Source organism: Triticum aestivum, chromosome 2D, assembly GCF_018294505.1.
Source record: "Triticum aestivum cultivar Chinese Spring chromosome 2D, IWGSC CS RefSeq v2.1, whole genome shotgun sequence".
Taxonomy (NCBI): domain Eukaryota; kingdom Viridiplantae; phylum Streptophyta; class Magnoliopsida; order Poales; family Poaceae; genus Triticum; species Triticum aestivum.
Genome location: NC_057799.1, coordinates 185,008,166 through 185,028,288, shown reverse-complemented (window position 1 = coordinate 185,028,288; position 20,123 = coordinate 185,008,166). Strand labels below are relative to the sequence as shown.

The 20,123-nt window shown below is 48.9% G+C and overlaps 1 protein-coding gene across 1 annotated transcript; it reads right to left on the bottom strand.

Annotated features, from left to right (window-relative positions):
• Positions 1–238: 238 nt before the first annotated feature.
• Positions 239–4,110, bottom strand: LOC123049148 (uncharacterized). The gene is made up of 2 exons (XM_044472133.1): positions 3,727–4,110; positions 239–1,756 (listed from the first exon to the last, which is right to left on the bottom strand). Exon 2 carries the CDS (start codon positions 1,754–1,756, stop codon positions 551–553), a length of 1,206 nt encoding a protein of 401 aa, XP_044328068.1. The 5' UTR covers positions 3,727–4,110; the 3' UTR covers positions 239–550.
• Between the last annotated feature and the right edge of the window lie 16,013 nt (positions 4,111–20,123).

The window sequence follows — 20,123 nt, the reverse complement described above, 5'->3', positions numbered from 1 at the left end:
ATCCGTATGTTGTAGAACCATAGAAACAATAGAACTACCTAGTTGATATCAACAGTGAAATCTCGCTGATTTGGTAAACTGTATACAGTATTCTTTTTGGAGTTAAAACTGAGTAAATAAAAGAAGAAAAAGCAAGTTGGTAGCAACAGGAGTACTACTGAAGTGGTGATCTGGACTGTACTGAAGCACATTAGTCATCAACTTTAAAAAATTGAATCTTAGCATAATCTCTGGAGAATACTAGAGTTATTGCATCCCAATTCGGGAGCTTTTACAAGGACACCAACAAATCAACAACGAACTGTAAAAGGAATGGAAGTATTTCAAGTAATTCCAATTCAGGAGCCTTTACAACACCGCACCGTTCGGCATACAACAATAGATCGGCTCTAGCCCAGCCATGCACCTAGCGATTACTCCTCGTTATCGCCTACAAGCAACGGCGGCTGATCGCCCATGACCGAGAAACAATGAATGGCACAGGGGATAGAAGTATCTAAAAGCTATTCTAGTTCAGGAGCGTTTACAAGTTGTGCTGTTGAAATGCTTATCAGTGGAGCCACCAGGTTGGTGGACACTTGTTGGACACATGTGCAACTTCTTCCCCGCCGGCAGGTGGCCACGGCTTTGCCCTGGAGTACTTCACGGAGAACATTCCGGAGTCGGTGCGCTCGAACATCACCTCCAGTAGCCCTGGAACTCGGATGCCTCTGTCATCAAGAAACACTGCGTGATCACTGAAGTCGTCGTCCCTCTGGAAGACCCTTGAAGAGGCAAGTCCTGTGAACAGCACCCTCCCCGGCAACTCGCACACAACAGACCAGTACGGCGTATCCTCTTTACTGGTACCATGCTCCTCTAGCCTCTTCACACGCAACCACCTTGTTCTGTTGCCGTTGCCAAAACTGTCCAGATATTTCGAGATGAACCAGATCTCATTCCCGGACTGCGCAATGTACTGTCCAGATAGGGTCCCTAGGTTCATGTATTGTAGAAAGTTCGTCATCATCGACATCTCACTGCCGGACTGGGCAAGACTAACCTTGAGGAACCTGTACTCCATTACTGTAATGCCATCATCACCCAACCTCGGCTTAAGAAAATGCAAGTTTTGGTCATCTGTGAGACATACGAAACAACCACGCTGGGTGTGGTATACGATGTCGACCATAGGCGAGCTGAGACCATCCCTGCTACCAAGACTAACACGGGTCCAGTGAGCACCCACACCATACTGCCAATAAGCAAAGTGAATGGAATCTGGCTCAGTGATGGCGAGACCTGCAGCGACCACACATTGGGCTGGATCTGGAAGAGGGGGAGCAGAAAAAGAAGCCATCTTCAATATTGCCTGAACCACCAGATCTTCCTCCAAAAGCATTGTGGTTGGCATTGGCAATGTTTCCTTACTGTTGAAGTTGTAAAGAACATTCTCTCCAGTGTTCATGGCCAGGGCAGCCCAACCTCCCTCATGCGACCCACAGAATTCTGCATCATCTTTGATAGGTGCTGGAAGATCAAGCTTGTAATTGAACGGACCACAGGTCATATGAACCATGGGTTTGGTGGTTGATGGCAAGACTAGCCACGGCAGTTCTGGTGGTATCATTCCAAGATTTTGAAGATACAGTGCCCTCCAGCTTTTGCAGGCAACTGACATCCGTACACGGTCGTACTTGCCGGGGAGCAACATGAACACCGAGACGATGATCTCTGATGGGAGGTCCCTTACTGATGTAGGCGGCGTCTTGCTCATCTGTGGACAGCAGAACAACAATGAATGGAAAACATTAACAAATGCTCAATAATCCTAAAAAAAAGCTGAATTCCCTAAAGCAAGATGCAAACAGTATACAATATATATCATCATCTATCTGATCACATGATATATCATCTAACCCCAAACAGAACAGTATACACTGTATATGATCTATCTGATCACATGATATATCATCTGAACCCCAAACAGAACAGTCTACACTGTATATGATCTATCTGATCACATGATATATCATCTGAACCCCAAACAGAACAGTATACACTGTATATGATCTATCTGATCACATGATACATCATCTGAACCCCAATCAGGACAGTATACAATGTATATCATCTATCTGATCACATGATATATCATCTGAACACCAATCACAACAGTATACCATATATATCATCTATCTGATCGCATGATATATCATCTGAACCACAATCAGAATCACAATATGTACTATAACAGTATACCTTGCGCACTCTGCCACAACCATAATCTCTATCTGATCGCACAATATATCATCTGAACGCAAACTGATAATAAAATTGGCGCAGCAGATTTTCAGCAAAACGAAGTACTGACAAGGCAGTTGAACATTATTACTGGCGTATAAGCATAACAAGATTCAATCTAACGGACGCCTAGTCCCCTCCCCCGCCGATGGCCACCCCTCACAACTGCTCCTCCTCCTGCGGCGCGTCCCTGTCCGCGGCGACGTCTGAGCGGAGGTGGTTCTTGACTTCTTGGAGCACCTTGAGAGCCCAATCTCGTCCTGCAAAGCCGGTGGCGGGTCCCTCCCGTCCGGCTCGTCGAGCTCGGGCAGCGCCCCGCCACCGTCGCCGGTCCGCTTCGACCAGCCAAACCGTCGTCCCCAATCCCGTGCGCCACGTTCCGACCCATCCACCTCGGTTCTTTCGAGCTCAAAGGACTAAATTACTCGACAATGGGAGTAGGGATTACCTTCCCTGTCCTCCCCTCCATGTTCTTGCTCGGATTCCGCTTCCCTAGCCCCCCGTCCATGTCCTTGCTCGCCTTCCGCTTCCTCGCCCCCGTCTCCTGCTCCTCAGGCTTCTCCATCATGGCAAGAAGATGATCGAATTGGCAGAAGGCCGAAGAAGAGATGGAAGAATAGCGTCTCGCGGCGCGGGTGGGGTATATATGCTACTCCTAGGAGATGTGGGTTGTCGACCGGCTGCGGGAAATTGGCATCCGCCGGCCGCCGGAGTCTTGGTGTTAGCACTTAGCCGTTAGAAGTGGGGTGGGTTTTAAGGAGTCGGTTGGGTTTCCATATCCAGAGTACGAGGAGCGGTTAGTCGGTTAATCGGTTAACTGGAGGACTAGTATAATCGACACGGCCAGCTGCACGGTGCGCGCCCAGGAGCTGCCCTGCACGCACCTGCGGTCTTGTCAAAAATTTACAGTATGATCCAAATTGTCCAGTGCACAGCTCGCGCGCCGTCCTGCCGGTTTCAGCTCCCAGTCCCGGGGGTTGATGCCTTGTGATCTGAAGCGAATGCGCATGGGCGTCAGTCCTCGTGCAGGTGCAAGATCGCGCATTCGCACTCGTCGCACGCGCCACGCCCAGCGCGATGCGGTACAAGGTCCAGATTCCAGAAGCACCAGCTAGTTCTCGGCAGCATAGCTTCAGTTATGTCGTCAGAGCGCTGATGCCGCATGCGAGAGGTACCAGTCCACTGCTACTGGAATGGATGAATCACTCGAGAGGTCTACAGTATGGTGAGAGAATAGAGGAAGCTGATGGAAACAACTAATGCTGCTGTTTATTCTGGTGGACGAATTCTTATCAAGTACAGTAGCTACATCTACTTTCACTACAAGGTTGTTTATCCTACAAGAGAGGAAAACACTCTGTTTTTCTATTACAGAGTAAGTACTGTATCTCTTCAAACTCTTACCAAATGCAGCAGAAATTCTAAATGAGCGAAGAAACGCACCTGTCAGAGTCCATGGAAGACCAGCGACGGGGCCGACAGCTCGAAAGTTGGAGGCGCACCGGCGTCGGAGAAGGAGGGTGGGCCGGCGGCGTTGGAGCCGGGATTGGCCGGCGGCGTCCGAGGAAGAGAACATCCGGCGGCGTCAGATGAGGAGGCAGCCGAGGAGGTTGCAGGAGGACCCCGGGCTGCCGGCGAGGAGAGACCGGCCAGCGGCGTGCGAGGAGGAGCCATGGAAGGGGCTGCAGGAGGATCCGGGGCTGCCGCCGAGGAGCCCCGCTGCCTGCAAGGAAGCGACGGGGAGAGGATCGCTCGGAACAAGATGCTGGGACGCCCGATCGTGGTCGACGAGCTTTCCCTCGTAAAGTTGGGGCCTGTGAGGATGAAACTGGCTTGCAAGTCGCCGGCTAAACTTAACGGCACGGTCAAGGTGTGGTTTAACCAAGAAGGGTACCAGATCAAGGTGGAGGTGGAGCGGCTGCCGCGGAGGCTGGGGGACGGAAGTGGTGCGTCTGGGGCGGGCCCATCCGCCCCCCTTTCAGAAAGCCAGCATGGTACGGGCGGGCAGCTCAAGCTCAAGCCCGGGACAGCCGCGGTGATTCCCTCCAAGCAAGTTGTTAAGGGTGCGACAACAGGCAATTCTGCGGCTGGGGTGCCCCAGCAGGTGGCGCCGGGCGCGGGAGCGGCCCCGGCTGGCCAAGATGTGGCGATGGGCGAGCTGACTGAGGAGCCCGAAGAGAGCATTCCAGATACTTCCATTGACACGGAGACTTGGGAAAAGTTGGGTGTGCTCGCTACTCAAGACACTGCTGTTAGTTTCCCCCCCCCCCTCGCCCGCTCCCTGGATCAGTCCTTCGACCAGTACGGCTCCAACTTGCAAGTTCCAACCAAGCCTGTGCCCTTGCCGCTGGTGTCTAAGGAGTCAGACCCTTTGACTGCCTCTCCAGCGCGCGTAGGGGGCTCGGGGTCTGGATGCGAGGTTACTGACCTTACCCCGGCCTCGGGCAAGAGGATGTCGAGCGGCTCCGGGCGGCAGGCCAAGAAGACAGCAGGGAGGAAGCCAGGGAACAAGACGGTGGCCAAGGAGGCGGCGGGTGCGATCGTTGCGCTGGGAGGAGAGCTAGGAGCGGCTCTGGAGGCGCCAGGGCCGGCGACCAAGGCCAAGCGTTCGAGGGCGACTCCGGTGGCGACCCGGGCTCCTAGCGCGCGCCAAGGCCAAGCTCGGGGACTTGTCCTCGTTGGAAAGCGCCAAGCTCCGTGCTGCTGACAAGAACATGGATGTGACAGGTAACCCTACCCCCTCTTACAAGATCTTAAATGCCTTCTCTGACGTCCATCTAGCTGAGATTCTTCACGATAGTGGCGTTGCACTAGATTCCTCGCCTTTGGATATCATTCCCTTAGTTCGCGCGCGTGAAGATGCTCAGGCCGCTCTTGCGGCTGCTGCCGCCCGGTGTGCGGCTGTGCAGCCCGCGGACGGCCAGGCTGCGGTACCAGTAGGGGCTGGTGCAGTAGATTTGCCCACCGAGGAAGACGAGGCCGGGGTGGCCTCGGACTTGCCTTCTTCCAGCCGTGCGCCGGCAAGGAAGCGTGTGGCCAAGGCGGTGAGCTCCCGTGGAGTTCGCCTGCGTAATCGGGTTATCTGATGAGATACATCTTCTGGAATATTCGCGGATGCGGCCATGGGGGGCGGCGTACGCAGCTCAGAGAGTATATGTCTAAAGAACACATAGATTTTGTAGCGCTCCAAGAGACTATTAAGGCAGATTTCACGTTTAGAGATTTAGTGGCGTATGATCCTTTTCAGCGTTTCGATTGGTTTTGGACCCCTTCCATGGGGCATTCTGGAGGTCAGCTGATGGGTTGTAATAGAGATATTTGTGATGTTATTGCGTGGGAGCCGGGTTTGTTCTATATTGCAGCTACTGTTCGTCACCGGGTATCCATGGCTACTTGGGTGATTGTCAGTGTCTACGGGCCGGCGGACCACGCGAGGTCTGCAGATTTCTTGGGGGAAATCACAACCTTGGTCGGGGCCAAGCGAGCGGCCAACTTGCCCGTCGTTGTGGGCGGGGACTTTAACTTAATCCGCTCGGGGGCGGACAAGAGCAATAGCAACATTGACTGGGCTAGGGTGTCCCTTTTCAACAATGCTATTGCGGCCGCGGCTCTTAGGGAAATTGCGCGGACAGGTGCAAGATACACTTGGACTAACAAACAGCGGGTTCCAGTGCGTTGTGTTCTCGACCGTGTTTTTTGTTCAAGCGATTGGGAGGCCCTGTTCCCCCTCTGTACCCTAGTGGCCGAGACGCGCATTGGTTCAAATCATGTCCCTCTAATTCTGTCGTCAGGGGAGGACAGTAGGCGTCGCAGCCGTAGATTTTTCTTCGAGACGGCGTGGTTCGAACACGAGGGCTTCTGTCAATTGGTCACGACTCGTTGGGCCTTGATTGGAGACCAGGTGGGGTGCCAAAGAGGACCAGTAGAGTTCTGGTCCTCTGCGGCTGCGGCTTTGCGGGCTTTCCTCAGGGGATGGGGGGCCAACCACGGCAGCGAGTCCAAAAGGGAAAGGGAACGCATCATGGAAGAAATCGCGAGTATAGACGCGCAGGCGGATGCCAGACCTTTCTCTGGCGACGAATGGGAGCACCGCTACTCTCTGGAAAACCAGCTCTTGGCTATCCTTAGAGCAGAGGAGGAATACTGGCGACGTAGGGGCGGCGTCAAGTGGGTCGTGAAAGGTGACGCCAACACCGGCTACTTTCACGCGTACGCCAATGGCCGTAAACGCAAGAGTACCATCCTAAGACTACAGTCGGAGCATGGGACTCTGGTGTCCCATTCTGAAATCGTTAAGCACATCTTCGATTTCTTTGTCGAGCTGTTGGGAACAGCCGAAGAGAAAGGTTTAAGTCTTAGGGAAGACTTATGGGGCCCGGAGGAGAGGGTGTCTCAACAGGAAAACGACGCACTCATGCTGTCCTTTACGCCACAAGAGATTGACCTAGCGCTTGCAGGCATGAAGAACGACACGGCTCCAGGCCCGGATGGCTGGCCGGTAGAGTTCTTCAAAAGATTTTGGCCTTTCCTTAGAGACCTATTCCAAGCTATTATTAATGGCTTCGCCCTCGGTACGGTTGACCTCTCGAGACTTAATTATGGGGCGATCTGTTTGATTCCCAAGGTCAAAGGGGCGGATACAATCAAGTTGTTCCGTCCGATCACGCTCCTAAATGTTCCCTTCAAGTTATGTGCCAAAGCCTTCGCCTCTAGGTTAGCGCCGGTTGCCCAACGAGTAATCCATAAGAGTCAGACCGCTTTCCTTAAGGGTAGAAACATTCTTGAAGGGCCTATTGCGCTCATGGAGATTATCCACGAGTTAAAACGTACACGTGGACAAGGCGTTATCCTAAAGCTCGACTTGGAAAAAGCGTACGACCGCGTAAACTGGGAGTTTGTGCGGGAAGTCCTCCTCAAAAAGGGATTTGAGGCGGGTTTCGTACACCGGATCATGCATCTGATCTCGAGTGGCAACACCTCGGTTATTGTCAATGGCGAAATGGGGAAGTTTTTCCGTAATAGGAAAGGGTTAAGACAGGGCGATCCCATCTCCCCACTCGTCTTTAACTTTGTGGCAGACGCTTTGGCAGCTATGCTGTCCAAGGCCAGCGAGGCTGGTCATGTTAAGGGTCTCGTTCCACACCTCATCCCGGGTGGTGTGACCCATTTACAATATGCAGACGATACCTTGCTTTTGTTTAAGCCCGACGACCATAGTATCGCCTCGATTAAGCTTTTGTTATTAGCCTTTGAGATCCTGTCCGGACTCAAAATAAATTTTCTTAAAAGCGAGGTCATCACCATGGGGATGGACGACCATCAAAGTTGGCGTGCCGCAAATCTACTTAATTGCAAGCTTGGGAGCTTTCCAATAAAGTATCTGGGGCTTCCTATATCCCATCGCAAACTATCGATTTCAGAGTGGGAGCCGCTGTATGGGAAGGTGGCCAATAGGGTAAGCCCGTGGCGAGGGCGTTTTATGTCTTCTGCGGCAAGGCTCATTTTAACTAACTCGAGCCTCTCTTCCCTGCCCCTATTCACAATGGGGATGTTCTTATTAGCTGATGGCGTGCATGCTAAGCTAGATACACCGCGATCCCGGTTCTTTTGGGAAGGAACTGGCATCAAGCGGAAATATCACCTGGTAAAGTGGGCGGCTGTCTGTAGGCCAAAAAAATTCGGAGGTTTGGGGATCCTAAACTCCAAACTTATGAACGTAGCCCTACTGTCCAAATGGTGGTGGCGGCTTGCCCAGAACGAGACGAGTCTCTGGGCTCAGCTGCTAAAGGCTAAGTATTTCCCAAATGGGAATCCTTTCAGTGCCCCGGCCAACGGCTCCGTGTTTTGGAAAGGGATCCAAGCGGTCCGACCAGCTTTTGCTATCGGGGCCAAATTCCAGATCCAAAATGGAAATTCCACTCGCTTTTGGCTGGATCATTGGCTGGGAGCCTCTCCCCTTTGGCAAAGTCACCCCAATCTTTTTCGGATCGCCACTGACACCAACATCTTAGTGGGAGAGGCAGCCCGTACTGACCCTCCAGCGATCCATTTCATGAGGGCCCTTTCCAACGCCGAACGGGAGGCATGGGACGACCTAGTGCATCAAATTGGTGACAACCGTTTAGGGCCGGGCGAAGATTTGGTCGATTGGAGCTTGACAGCGTCCCGGAAATTCTCGGTTAAATCTTTATACAACAAGCTTACTGAAGGGACAGCGCTTGATATAGCTAGGGGGCTCTGGAAGGCAGGTCTGCCCTTGAAAATTAAAATCTTCATGTGGCAAATGCTCAGGAATAGGCTGCCCACGTCGGATAATGTGGCAAAACGTAACGGTCCGGCTGACGGTACCTGCACTGTGTGCGGTCTAGGTGAAGATGCTAACCACGTCTTTTTTAGATGCCACCTAGCCAGGTTCGCGTGGAGTGCAGTTAGGGAAGCCTTCCACTCGAACTGGAACCCAGCCTCGGGGAACGACTTGATTGCCATCCTTAAAACCACGAGAGGGACCAGTAGTAGAATCGCTTGGCGTTGCGTAGGGGCGCTACTATGGGCTATTTGGACGACGCGCAATAAAATTACGATTGAGAAAAAATTTCCTAACCACCCTGCGGATGTGATCTTCAAATGTCACCTTTTCTTACAGACGTGGACTCCGCTGGGGAAGGAGCGCGATGCTGAGCGCATGTCGGAGGCCATGGCGCGCATCAAGACTATCCAGGTGATGGCTAGACAAGACATGACGACTCGATGATGCTTTTGGAGCCTTCGGTGGATGTTTCATGTTAGATAGGTCTTCTGCGTTGGATGATTTGGATGGTGTAATGGTGCCTTCGCGTGGAACCTTTGTGATGTTTTCATCGTCGTCTTGGACTGAACTTGGTTTCTGATTTTCTGGGTTGTATCTTGCTGAACTGGTGCCTGAGGGCTTTATTAATTTAAAGCCGGACGCGTCTAGCGTCTTCGTTCCAAAAAAACAGGAGGGATCGAGGAGAGATCGGGCAAAGCTTTTTTTTCCTTAAAAAAATGAGACCAGCCAAGGCTAATCCTTGTTGGCTTTTTTATATAGGCTTTTTTATATAGGAGAAAAGTCCGCAAGCACCGCCCGCTATGTTAGAAATTTAGGGTTTTTCGGTCTATCCCCTAATTCCTCGTGGTGCCGCTCACAATTCGCATATCTGAGGCTAAGGGGTAGGGACCTTCTTATACTGTCTTTTTAAAGAGTCACCTCTTATACAGATAAGATTCCTAGTCTTTTCAACTAGTTTTCCGGGATAGACTCCAGACCAAATTACCAACCACGATCAAATTTGTCTGTTAACAGATTCTACCCGTTGTGTCCCCGGAGCACGCGCTTGTGAGCAACGCACCATAATAGAGTATAAATTCCTCTAATTATGTAGATCAACGTTAGGGTTGTAATCTAACTATATGATCTAGCTCTTTCCGATTATCACTGTACCCGGGTAGTCTTTTCAATATATATAGCATTTTGTATTCCACTGATAATCGACCAGCTTCCTTAAGCATATAACTTAAGTACGTCCCAACAAGTGATAATTCCATGATAATCATGTAAAGTAATTCCATGCATCAATACATGTATAATTCCATAATGAGATATTCCGAATATTAGTAATTCCTAGTAATTTGAATATAGTTGCAGGACACATAATTTCAACACGCTAGAGCCGAGCTTCGAACACAGGCGGGCTGACAGCTAACTCAACTGCCCAGCCAACTGGTCAACGCCCCGTTCTTTTTCTTTTCTTTTGGATCGTGGCTTCTCTGAAAACTGAATGGGCCACTTGAAACTAAAAGTTTAGAGGGATGAAATTATCCTTTGTTTGCAGAAAGGATCGAGATGGACCTAGAGGGGGGGTGAATAGGTACAATTACAAATTTTAATTGTTACTTAGCAATTTTAGGCAATAATGCGGAATATGTAAGTGAGCCTAACAATTGCAAGTAATGCTAGGAGCTAAGCAAGATAAACAAGTAACACAACTAGGAGAGAAAGCAAGCACAATATGATATAAGTAAGTGCTAAGAGACAAGTAACCACAAGTAGAGAGTTAGGGTTAGGGATAACCGCAACTCCGGGAGACGAGGATGTATGTCGATGTTCACTTCCTTGGAGGGAAACTACGTCACCGTTAGAGAGGTGGATGTTACCACAGGCACACCAACGCCATGAAGGCTCACCCTATTCTCCCTTTGAGACAACACCACGAAGGCGTTTCTCAACCACTAATGGTAGACCTTGGGGTGGTCTCCAAACCCTCACAAACTTTTCCGGGGGTAATCACAATGATCTATTCCTCTCCGAAAGACTTCTACCGCCTAGGAGTCTCCAACCTCCAAGAGTAACAAGAACAATTGGGAAATGCTCAAGACTTGCTCAAATCACGAATTCCTTTGGTGCAAAGAAGGAGAAGGAATGGTTCTATCACTTGGTCGGACAACTTCTCTCAAATCCCTTGGGGATCTAAGATTTGGTGCGGAAGAGTGAGAGAGAGAGAGAGTGAAATGTGTTCTAGGGTTTGTTCAAAGTGAATGGTCAATCCTCTCCCGTGGGAGAGGAGGGCTATATATAGTTTGAGCACAAATGTGGCCGTTGTAGTGCAAGTGAACGGGCAGGCCGGACATCCGGGCAAGGGGGGCGGACATCTGGCCTGGCAAGCCACTTGAAGACAGAGCAGAAGCAGAGATAGAAACAGAGGGGCCGGACATCCGGGGGCCAAGCCCGGACATCTGGCATATCAGGAAACCCCGGACATCCGGCACATGGCCGGACATCTGGCAAGTTCACCAAATTAAACCTCTGGATAGTGCAAGCCGGACGTCCGGTAAGTAAGCCCGGAAATCCGAGGTGCAAGGAGAGCCCGGACATCCGGCATAGAGGACCGGACATCCGGCAAACAGCACCAGCACAACATGCTCTCTGGATGGCTAGGTCCGGATATCCGGCGAGCAGGCCGGATATCCGGCGTGAGGCCCGGACATCTGGCAGGTCAGAGACAGAACATGCCAGAGAGAGTAAAGAAGGAACTAAAACGTTTTTGGGAAGGAGGTTTGTGGCAAGAGCAAGTCTTTAACTAACCCTATCAATCCCCTCTTAATAGTGCGGGATCCTATACTCAAGAAAACAAATATGTAATCAATTTTGATACTTCATCCTTGAGTAAAATCACTTTGTATGCTCTTGATCCACACACGTTGATTAACCGGGGACTAACACCTGAGATTTACTTGACAAACATAGTTAGTCCCCTACATGTATATTGTCATCAACATCAAAACATGATGTAAGGGTATGATTGCACTTTCAACTAAGCTATGGTCATTTAACACCTCTAATCAGAGCCATTGATATGGTTTAATTTTCCCGCCAAAAACTTTCCAGCATCACTCGATCACGAGATATTACAAGCATTTATCTAATTAGATACGGGAGTTTTGAGTACAGAAGGCAGCAAAAAAGGTGATCAGAGAGAACTGAAAGAAGAGCCGAGGTAGGAGGAGGAACAAGTCTTGGTGACTCTTCTTAGACACATTTATTCTATGGGGTCTTGGATACAGATAGCCTTTCTTTTCTGGAATGCACATGAGTTTTGCGCGTCGATTCATTAAGATAGAAAATAGAGTTTAAGTTTACAGTTTTGGCGCCAGTAGGCAGTACCCCGGCCTACCTTTCCGCGACTGGTCTGTTTGAATCTCCATGCAAGATGTCACAATCTCCATTCCTTGTTGATTAGCAGCCATGAGCCCACTTCTAGGCGTGGCTATATTGTCAAACACCTTACGGTTCCTCTCTTTCCAAATGGAGTGTATAGTTAAGATGATTAGGGAGTCTAGGTCCTTCCTTTGTGCCATTGGGGCTACATCGTTCGACGTCGTCCACCAATCTACTGGCCCAGCCTGCGGCGAGGGGACATCTCTTTCCCAGCTTTTTGCCTCCATAGCATCAAACTGGATCACTCGTGCCAATGAGCATTGCACCAACAGGTGATCCAGCGTCTCAGGCTCCTCAGACAAAGTGGGCAACGCTGATGTGGTAGGCCTCTTGTAAGTAATTGATCTGAGGCCCAATACTCATTTTTACGGGCTATGCAAAGAACTTCATTTTAGGTGGAGCCTTGGGGCTCCAAATCTAGCTTGCTCCAGGCATTTCCAAGAGGACAAAGAAGAAAGCTCTGTACGCTGTCTTTATCGAGTAACAACCATTGTCCGATCAAATCTATCTAAAGGAGTCAAGTGCAGCATACATCGCCATGGTCTGCCTCTGAATCATGGACCATAGCCTGTAGAATGGACGAATCATACGATGGAGTAGGGTCCTTTAATATGCTCGATCCCCTTCTCCGCCTTGCAGCAAGCACAGGTTGACAGCGGGACCGAAGCCACAATATTTGAGGTTGCGAGCACTGACCCCTGATGCTGCGATCCATGGTGAATGGAGTAGGGGACGGGGACAGTGAGCACCGATGCTATAAACCGTGACCACCGGTGTTGAGCCATGGCGAGGAAGTTCTACGACCGTGGGAGGCAATGTTGCGAGCGGTGGCGATTGATGGTCAATGCTGCTATGAAGCAGGACTGTCGGTGCTCGGACAACTGTTGGAGATATGCCCTAGAGGCAATCATGTATGATGATATTTCCTATGTGTTTATGAATAAAGATAGTCCTTTGACATTATCAATGATGTGTATCGGCAAGTACGTGACTTGTTTGTGGGACTATGCATTGTATGATGGCTGTCCTAAAAGGTCCCTAGTCGAAAGGGATGTGTGGACGCGCAGCCGACTAGATTAGCATATGACACGGTCGATGGCTTGGTCTCACCAGCCATGGAGCATTGGATGCTAACCGGATAATATGGACTTGGAAAGGTCTGGTCGGATTCGACGTAGTCGGATCCGAGTCGAGATAAGGTCCGAGTCGGACAGACCCAACTATGAGACGCAGCGATATGTCATATGTGAGTCTCTAGTACAACATATGTTCCATGTCCTAAGACCTGAGCTGGCACATGTACTCGGGATGGTGACAGACCTACTTTGGGCCGACCAAACGCTACTCCGTGACTGGGTAGTTACAAAGGTAGGTTTCAGGCTTGTCCAGACCCATGCCGCGAGACATGGTCGAGCAAGATGGGATTTGCCCCTACTATGAGGAGAGATATACTCTGGGCCCCTCGTGTGATCCGACCAGGATAAGCATGGCCATGCGACAAGGATTATGAGATAATCCGGTTTGTGGTTGGCATCACTGGAACGAGAACGAGGTCGGGCTAGCACAAGGATGACAGACTCGCCTTGAGCCCGACAACATATATCGTGTGGCAAAAGGAATGGAAGTATGATGTACAGGTTCGCTAACCAGCTTCATAGTCTGCTTGGTGTTCGGCATGCCTTGCTAGAGGCCGCTACCAACTGTGCAGTTCGGAGGTGATCCGAACTGCGACCAAGCCGGCTTGAACCTAAGGGGTCGCGCGCTTAAGGGAAGGAACCTACGAGGTCGGTCCGAGGACACTGGTCGGATGTGATCCGAGCTGTATTCGGATTATGGCCGAGTAGACTTATGGGCTTTAGGGTCTGTGCGAGGCCCAAGTGTTGAGCCCGCGACGGACGCCTATATAAAGTGGGGTGCGGCACACTCATGCGGTTGATCGCTTCGGCGCTATCACTAGGGTTTGCATGTGTTGCGAATAGCCACCTCCACTCGCCGCCGGTTGTGTGATCGGACCTAGCAGTCCGCCGCACGACGTTCCTCCCGCACGTGCGGATACCGTTAGAGGCGGTGCACTTGCGCCGCTCCGGTGAACCTGTACGTGGGAACCGACGACCGGCTGTTCGAGGGAGATCGGACGAGGAGGAGACAATCCATGCGGACGCGCTGCCCCAACTCTTCTTGCGCTGCACGGCACTGCGCGTCTAGTGGTAATGAACTGTGATCCATCTCCCGTAGCATGTTCTTGGTTGTTCTGCGCGTAGGAAATTTTAATTTGCAGTCGACGCACCCTACCGTAGTGTTGGAAATATGCCCTAGAGGCAATAATAAAATGGTTATTATATTTCCTTGTTCATGATAATTGTCTATTGTTCATGCTATAATTGTATTAACTGGAAACTGTAATACATGTGTGAGTACATAGACCACAACATGTCCCTAGTAAGCCTCTAGTTGACTAGCTCGTTGATCAATAGATGGTTATGGTTTCCTGACCATGGACATTGGATGTCATTGATAACGGGATCACATCATTAGGAGAATGATGTGATGGACAAGACCCAATCCTAAGCATAGCACAAGATCGTGTAGTTCGTTTGCTAGAGCTTTTCTAATGTCAAGTATCATTTCCTTAGACCATGAGATTGTGCAACTCCCGGATACCGTAGGAATGCTTTGGGTGTACCAAACGTCACAACGTAACTGGGTGGCTATAAAGGTGCACTACAGGTATTTCCGAAAGTGTCTGTTGGGTTGGCACGAATTGAGACTGGGATTTGTCACTCCGTATGACGGAGAGGTATCTCTGGGCCCACTCGGTAATGCATCATCATAATGAGCTCAATGTGACTAAGGAGTTAGTCACGGGATCATGCATTACGGTACGAGTAAAGTGACTTGTCGGTAACGAGATTGAACGAGGTATTGGGATACCGACGATCGAATCTCGGGCAAGTAACATACCGATAGACAAAGGGAATTGTATACGGGATTGATTGAATCCTCGACATCGTGGTTCATCCGATGAGATCATCGTGGAACATGTGGGAGCCAACATGGGTATCCAGATCCCGCTGTTGGTTATTGACCGGAGAGTCGTCTCGGTCATGTCTGCATGGTTCCCGAACCCGTAGGGTCTACACACTTAAGGTTCGGTGACGCTAGGGTTATAGAGATATTAGTATGCGGTAACCCGAAAGTTGTTCGGAGTCCCGTATGAGATCCCGGACGTCACGAGGAGTTCCGGAATGGTCCGGAGGTAAAGATTTATATATGGGAAGTCTTGTTTTGGTCGCTGGAAAAGTTTCACACATTATCGGTATTGTACCGGGAGTGCCGAAAGGGGTCCGGGGGTCCACCAAGGGGGTCCACCAGCCCCGGGGGGCCACATGGGCTGTAGGGGTGTGCGCATTGGCCTATATGGGCCAAGGGCACCAGCCCCAAGAGGCCCATGCGCCAAGAGATAAGGGAAAGGGAGAGTCCTAAAGGGGGAAGGCACCTCCGAGGTGCCTTGGGGAGGATGGACTCCTCCCTGGCCGCACCCTTCCTTGGAGGAAGGGCCAAGGCTGCGCCCCCCCTCTCCCTTGGCCCTATATATAGTGGGGGTGAGGGAGGGCAGCACTACCCAAGCCCTGGCGCCTCCCTCTCCCTCCCGTGACACATCTCCCTCCTCCCGCAGCGCTTGGCGAAGCCCTGTTGGAATCCCGCTACTTCCACCACCACGCCGTCGTGCTGCTGGATCTCCATCAACCTCTCCTCCCCCCTTTCTGGATCAAGAAGGAGGAGACGTCGCTGCTCCGTACGTGTGTTGAACGCGGAGGTGCTGTCCGTTCGGCGCTAGGATCATCGGTGATTTGGATCACGACGAGTACGACTCCATCACCCCCGTTCTCTTGAACGCTTCCGCTCGCGATCTACAAGGGTATGTAGATGCACTCCTCTCTCTCTCGTTGCTAGATGACTCCATAGATTGATCTTGGTGATGCGTAGAAAATTTTGAATTATTGCTACGTTCCCCAACAATGGCATCATGAGCAAGGTCTATGCGTAGATTCTATGCACGAGTAGAACACAAAGTAGTTGTGGGCGATGATTTGTTCAATTTGCTTACAGTTACTAGTCTTATCTTGATTCGGCGGCATTGTGGGATGAAGCGGCCCGGACCGACCTTACACGTACTCTTACGTGAGACAGGTTCCACCGACTGACATGCACTTGATGCATAAGGTGGCTAGCGGGTGTCTGTCTCTCCCACTTTAGTCGGATCGGATTCGATGAAGAGGGTCCTTATGAAGGGTAAATAGCAATTGGCATATCACCGTTGTGGCTTTTGCGTAGGTAAGAAACGTTCTTGCTAGAAACCCATAGCAGCCACGTAAAACATGCAACAACAATTAGAGGATGTCTAACTTGTTTTTGCAGGGTATGCTATGTGATGTGATATGGCCAAAAGGATGTGATGAATGATATATGTGATGTATGAGATTGATCATGTTCTTGTAATAGGAATCACGACTTGCATGTCGATGAGTATGACAACCGGCAGGAGCCATAGGAGTTGTCTTAATTTATTGTATGACCTGCGTGTCAATGAAAAACGCCATGTAATTACTTTACTTTATTGCTAACCGTTAGCCATAGTAGTAGAAGTAATAGTTGGCGAGACAACTTCATGAAGACACAATGATGGAGATCATGGTGTCATGCGGGTGACAAAGGTGATCATGCCGCGCCTCGAAGATGGAGATCAAAAGGCGCAAGATGATATTGGCCATATCATGTCACTTTATGATTTGCATGTGATGTTTGTCATGTTTACATCTTATTTTCTTAGAACGACGGTAGCATAAATAAGATGATCCCTCACTAGAATTTCAAGAGATGTGTTCCCCCTAACTGTGCACCGTTGCGAAGGTTCGTTGTTTCGAAGCACCACGTGATGATCGGGTGTGATAGATTCTAACGTTCGCATACAACGGGTGTAAGCCAGATTTACACATGCCGAAAACACTTAGGTTGACTTGACGAGCCTAGCATGTACACACATGGCCTCGGAACACAAGAGACCGAAAGGTCGAACATGAGTCGTATAGTAGATATGATCAACATGGAGATACTCACCGATGATGACTAGTCCGTCTCACGTGATGATCGGACACGGCCTAGTTGACTCGGATCATGTATCACTTAGATGACTAGAGGGATGTCTATCTAAGTGGGAGTTCATTAAATAATCAGATGAACTTAATTATCATGAACATAGTCAAAAGGTCTTTGCAAATTATGTCATAGCTTATGCTTTAGTTCTACTGTTTAAGATATGTTCCTAGAGAAAATTTAGTTGAAAGTTGATAGTAGAAATTATGCGGACTGGGTCCGTAAACTGAGGATATCCTCATTGCTGCAAGAAGGCTTATGTCCTTAATGCACCGCTCGGTGTGCTGAACCTCAGCGTCGTCTGTAGATGTTGTGAAACATCTGACATACACGTTTTGATGACTACGTGATAGTTCAGTGCATAATGTTAAAATGGTGTAGAATTGAGGCACCGAAGACGTTTTTGAAACGTCGCAGAACATATGAGATGTTCCAAAGACTGAAATTGGGATTTCAAACTAGTGCCCATGTCAAGAGGTATGAGACCTCCGACAAGTTTCTTAAGCCTGCAAACTAAGGGAGAAAAGCTCAACCGTTGAGCATGTGCTCAGATTGTCTAAGTACTACAATCGCTTGAATCGAGTGGGAGTTAATCTTCCAGATGAGATAGTGATGGTTCTCCATAGTCACTGCCACCAAGCTATTAGAGCTTCGTGATGAACTATAACATATCAGGGATAGACATGATGATCCTTGAGCAACTCGCGATGTTTGACACCGCGAAAGTATAAATCAAGTAGGAGCATCAATTGTTGATGGTTAGTAAAACCACTAGTTTCAAGAAGGGCACGGGCAACAAGGGATACTTCATGAAACGGCAAATCATTTGCTGCTCTAGTGAAGAATCCCAAGGTTGAACCCAAACCCGAGACTAAGTGCTTCTGCAATGAGGGGAACGGTCACTGAAGCAGAACTACCCTAGATACTTGGTAGATGAGAAGGCAGGCAAGGTCGACAGAAGTATATTGGATATACATTATATGAATGTGTACTTTACTAGTACTCCTAGTAGCACCAGGGTATTAGATACCGGTTCGGTTGCTAAGTGTTGGTAACTCGAATAAAAGGCTGCGGAATAAACGGAGACTAGCTAAAGGTGAGATGACGATATGTGTTGGAAGTGTTTCCAAGGTTTATGTGATCAAGCATCGCATGCTCCCTCTACCATCGAGATTGGTGTTAAACCTAAATAATTGTTATTTGGTTTTTGCGTTGAGCATAGACATGATTGGATTATGTTTATCGCAATACGGTTATTCATTTAAGGAGAATAATGGTTACTCTTTTTATTTGAATGATACCTTCAATGGTCTTGCACCTAAAATAAATGGTTTATTGAATCTCGATCGTAGTGATACACATGTTCATGCCAAAAGATAGTAATGATAGTACCACATACTTGTGGCACTGCCACTTGAGTCATATTGGTATAAAACGCATGAAGAAGCTCCATGTTGATGGATCTTTGGACTCACTCATTTTGAAAAGATTGAGACATGCGAACCATGTCTATTGGTAGATATGCATGAAGAAACTCCATACAGATGGATCGTTTGGACTCACTTGATTTTGAATCACTTGAGACATGCAAATCATACCACATGGGCAAGATGACTGAAAGGCCTCGTTTTCAGTGAGATGGAACAAGAGAGCAACTTGTTGGAAGTAATACATTTTGATGTGTGCAATCCAATGAGTGCTGAGGCACGCAGTGAATATCATTATGCTCTTACTTCACAGATGATTTGAGTAGATGCTAAGTATGTTTACTTGATGAAACTCAAGTCTAAATTATTGAAAGGTTCAAGTAATTTCAGAGTGAAGTTGAAGATCGTCGTGACAAGAGGATAAAATGTCTATGATATGATCATAGAGATGAATATCTGAGTTACGGGTTTGGTACACAAAATTAAGACATTGTGGAAATTGTTTCACAACTAATACCGCCTGGAACACCATAGTGTGATGGTGGGTCCGAACATCATAACTGCACCCTATTGGATATGGTGCATACCATGATGTCTCTTATCGAATTACCACTATCGTTCATGGGTTAGGCATTAGAGACAACCGCATTCACTTTAAATAGGGCACCACGCAATTCCGTTGAGACAACACCGTATGAACTATGGTTTAGAGAAACCTAAGCTGTCGTTTCTTAAAAGTTTGGGGCTGCGACGCTTATGTGAAAAAGTTTCAGGCTGATAAGCTCGAACCCAAAGCGGATAAATGCATCTTCATAGAATACCCAAAACAGTTGGGTATACCTCCTATTTCAGATCTGGAAGCAAAAGTGATTGTTTCTAAAAATGGGTCCTTTCTCGAGGAAAAGTTTCTCTCGAAAGAATTGAGTGGGAGGATGGTGGAGACTTGATGAGGTTATTGAACCATGACTTCAACTAGTGTGTAGCAGGGCACAGGAAGTTGTTCCTGTGGCACCTACACCAATTGAAGTGGAAGCTTATGATAGTGATCATGAAACTTCGGACCAAGTCACTACCAAACCTCGTAGGACGACAAGGATGCATGCTACTTCAGAGTGGTACGTAATCCTGTCTTGGAAGTCATGTTGCTCGACAACAATGAACCTACGAGCTATGGAGAAGCGATGGTGGGCCCGGATTCCGACAAATGGCTCGAGGCCATAAAATCCGAGAAGATCCATGTATGAAAACAAAGTATAGACTTTGAAAGAACTACTTGATGGTCGTAAGGCTGTTGGGTACAGATGGATTTTAAAAGGGAAGACAGACAATGATGGTAAGTGTCACCATTAAGAAAGCTCGACTTGTCATTAAGATGTTGTCCGACAAGTTCAAGGAGTTGCCTACGATGAGATTTTCTCACTCGTAGCGATGCTAAGAGTCTGTTGGAACTATATTAGCAGTTACTGCATTATTTATGAAATCTTGCAGATAGGATGTCAAAACATTGTTTCCTCGACGATTTTCTT

Bases quoted from the DNA above. Each gene is read 5' to 3' on its own strand.
- LOC123049148 (XM_044472133.1), bottom strand. From the start codon at position 1,756: ATGAGCAAGACGCCGCCTACATCAGTAAGGGACCTCCCATCAGAGATC.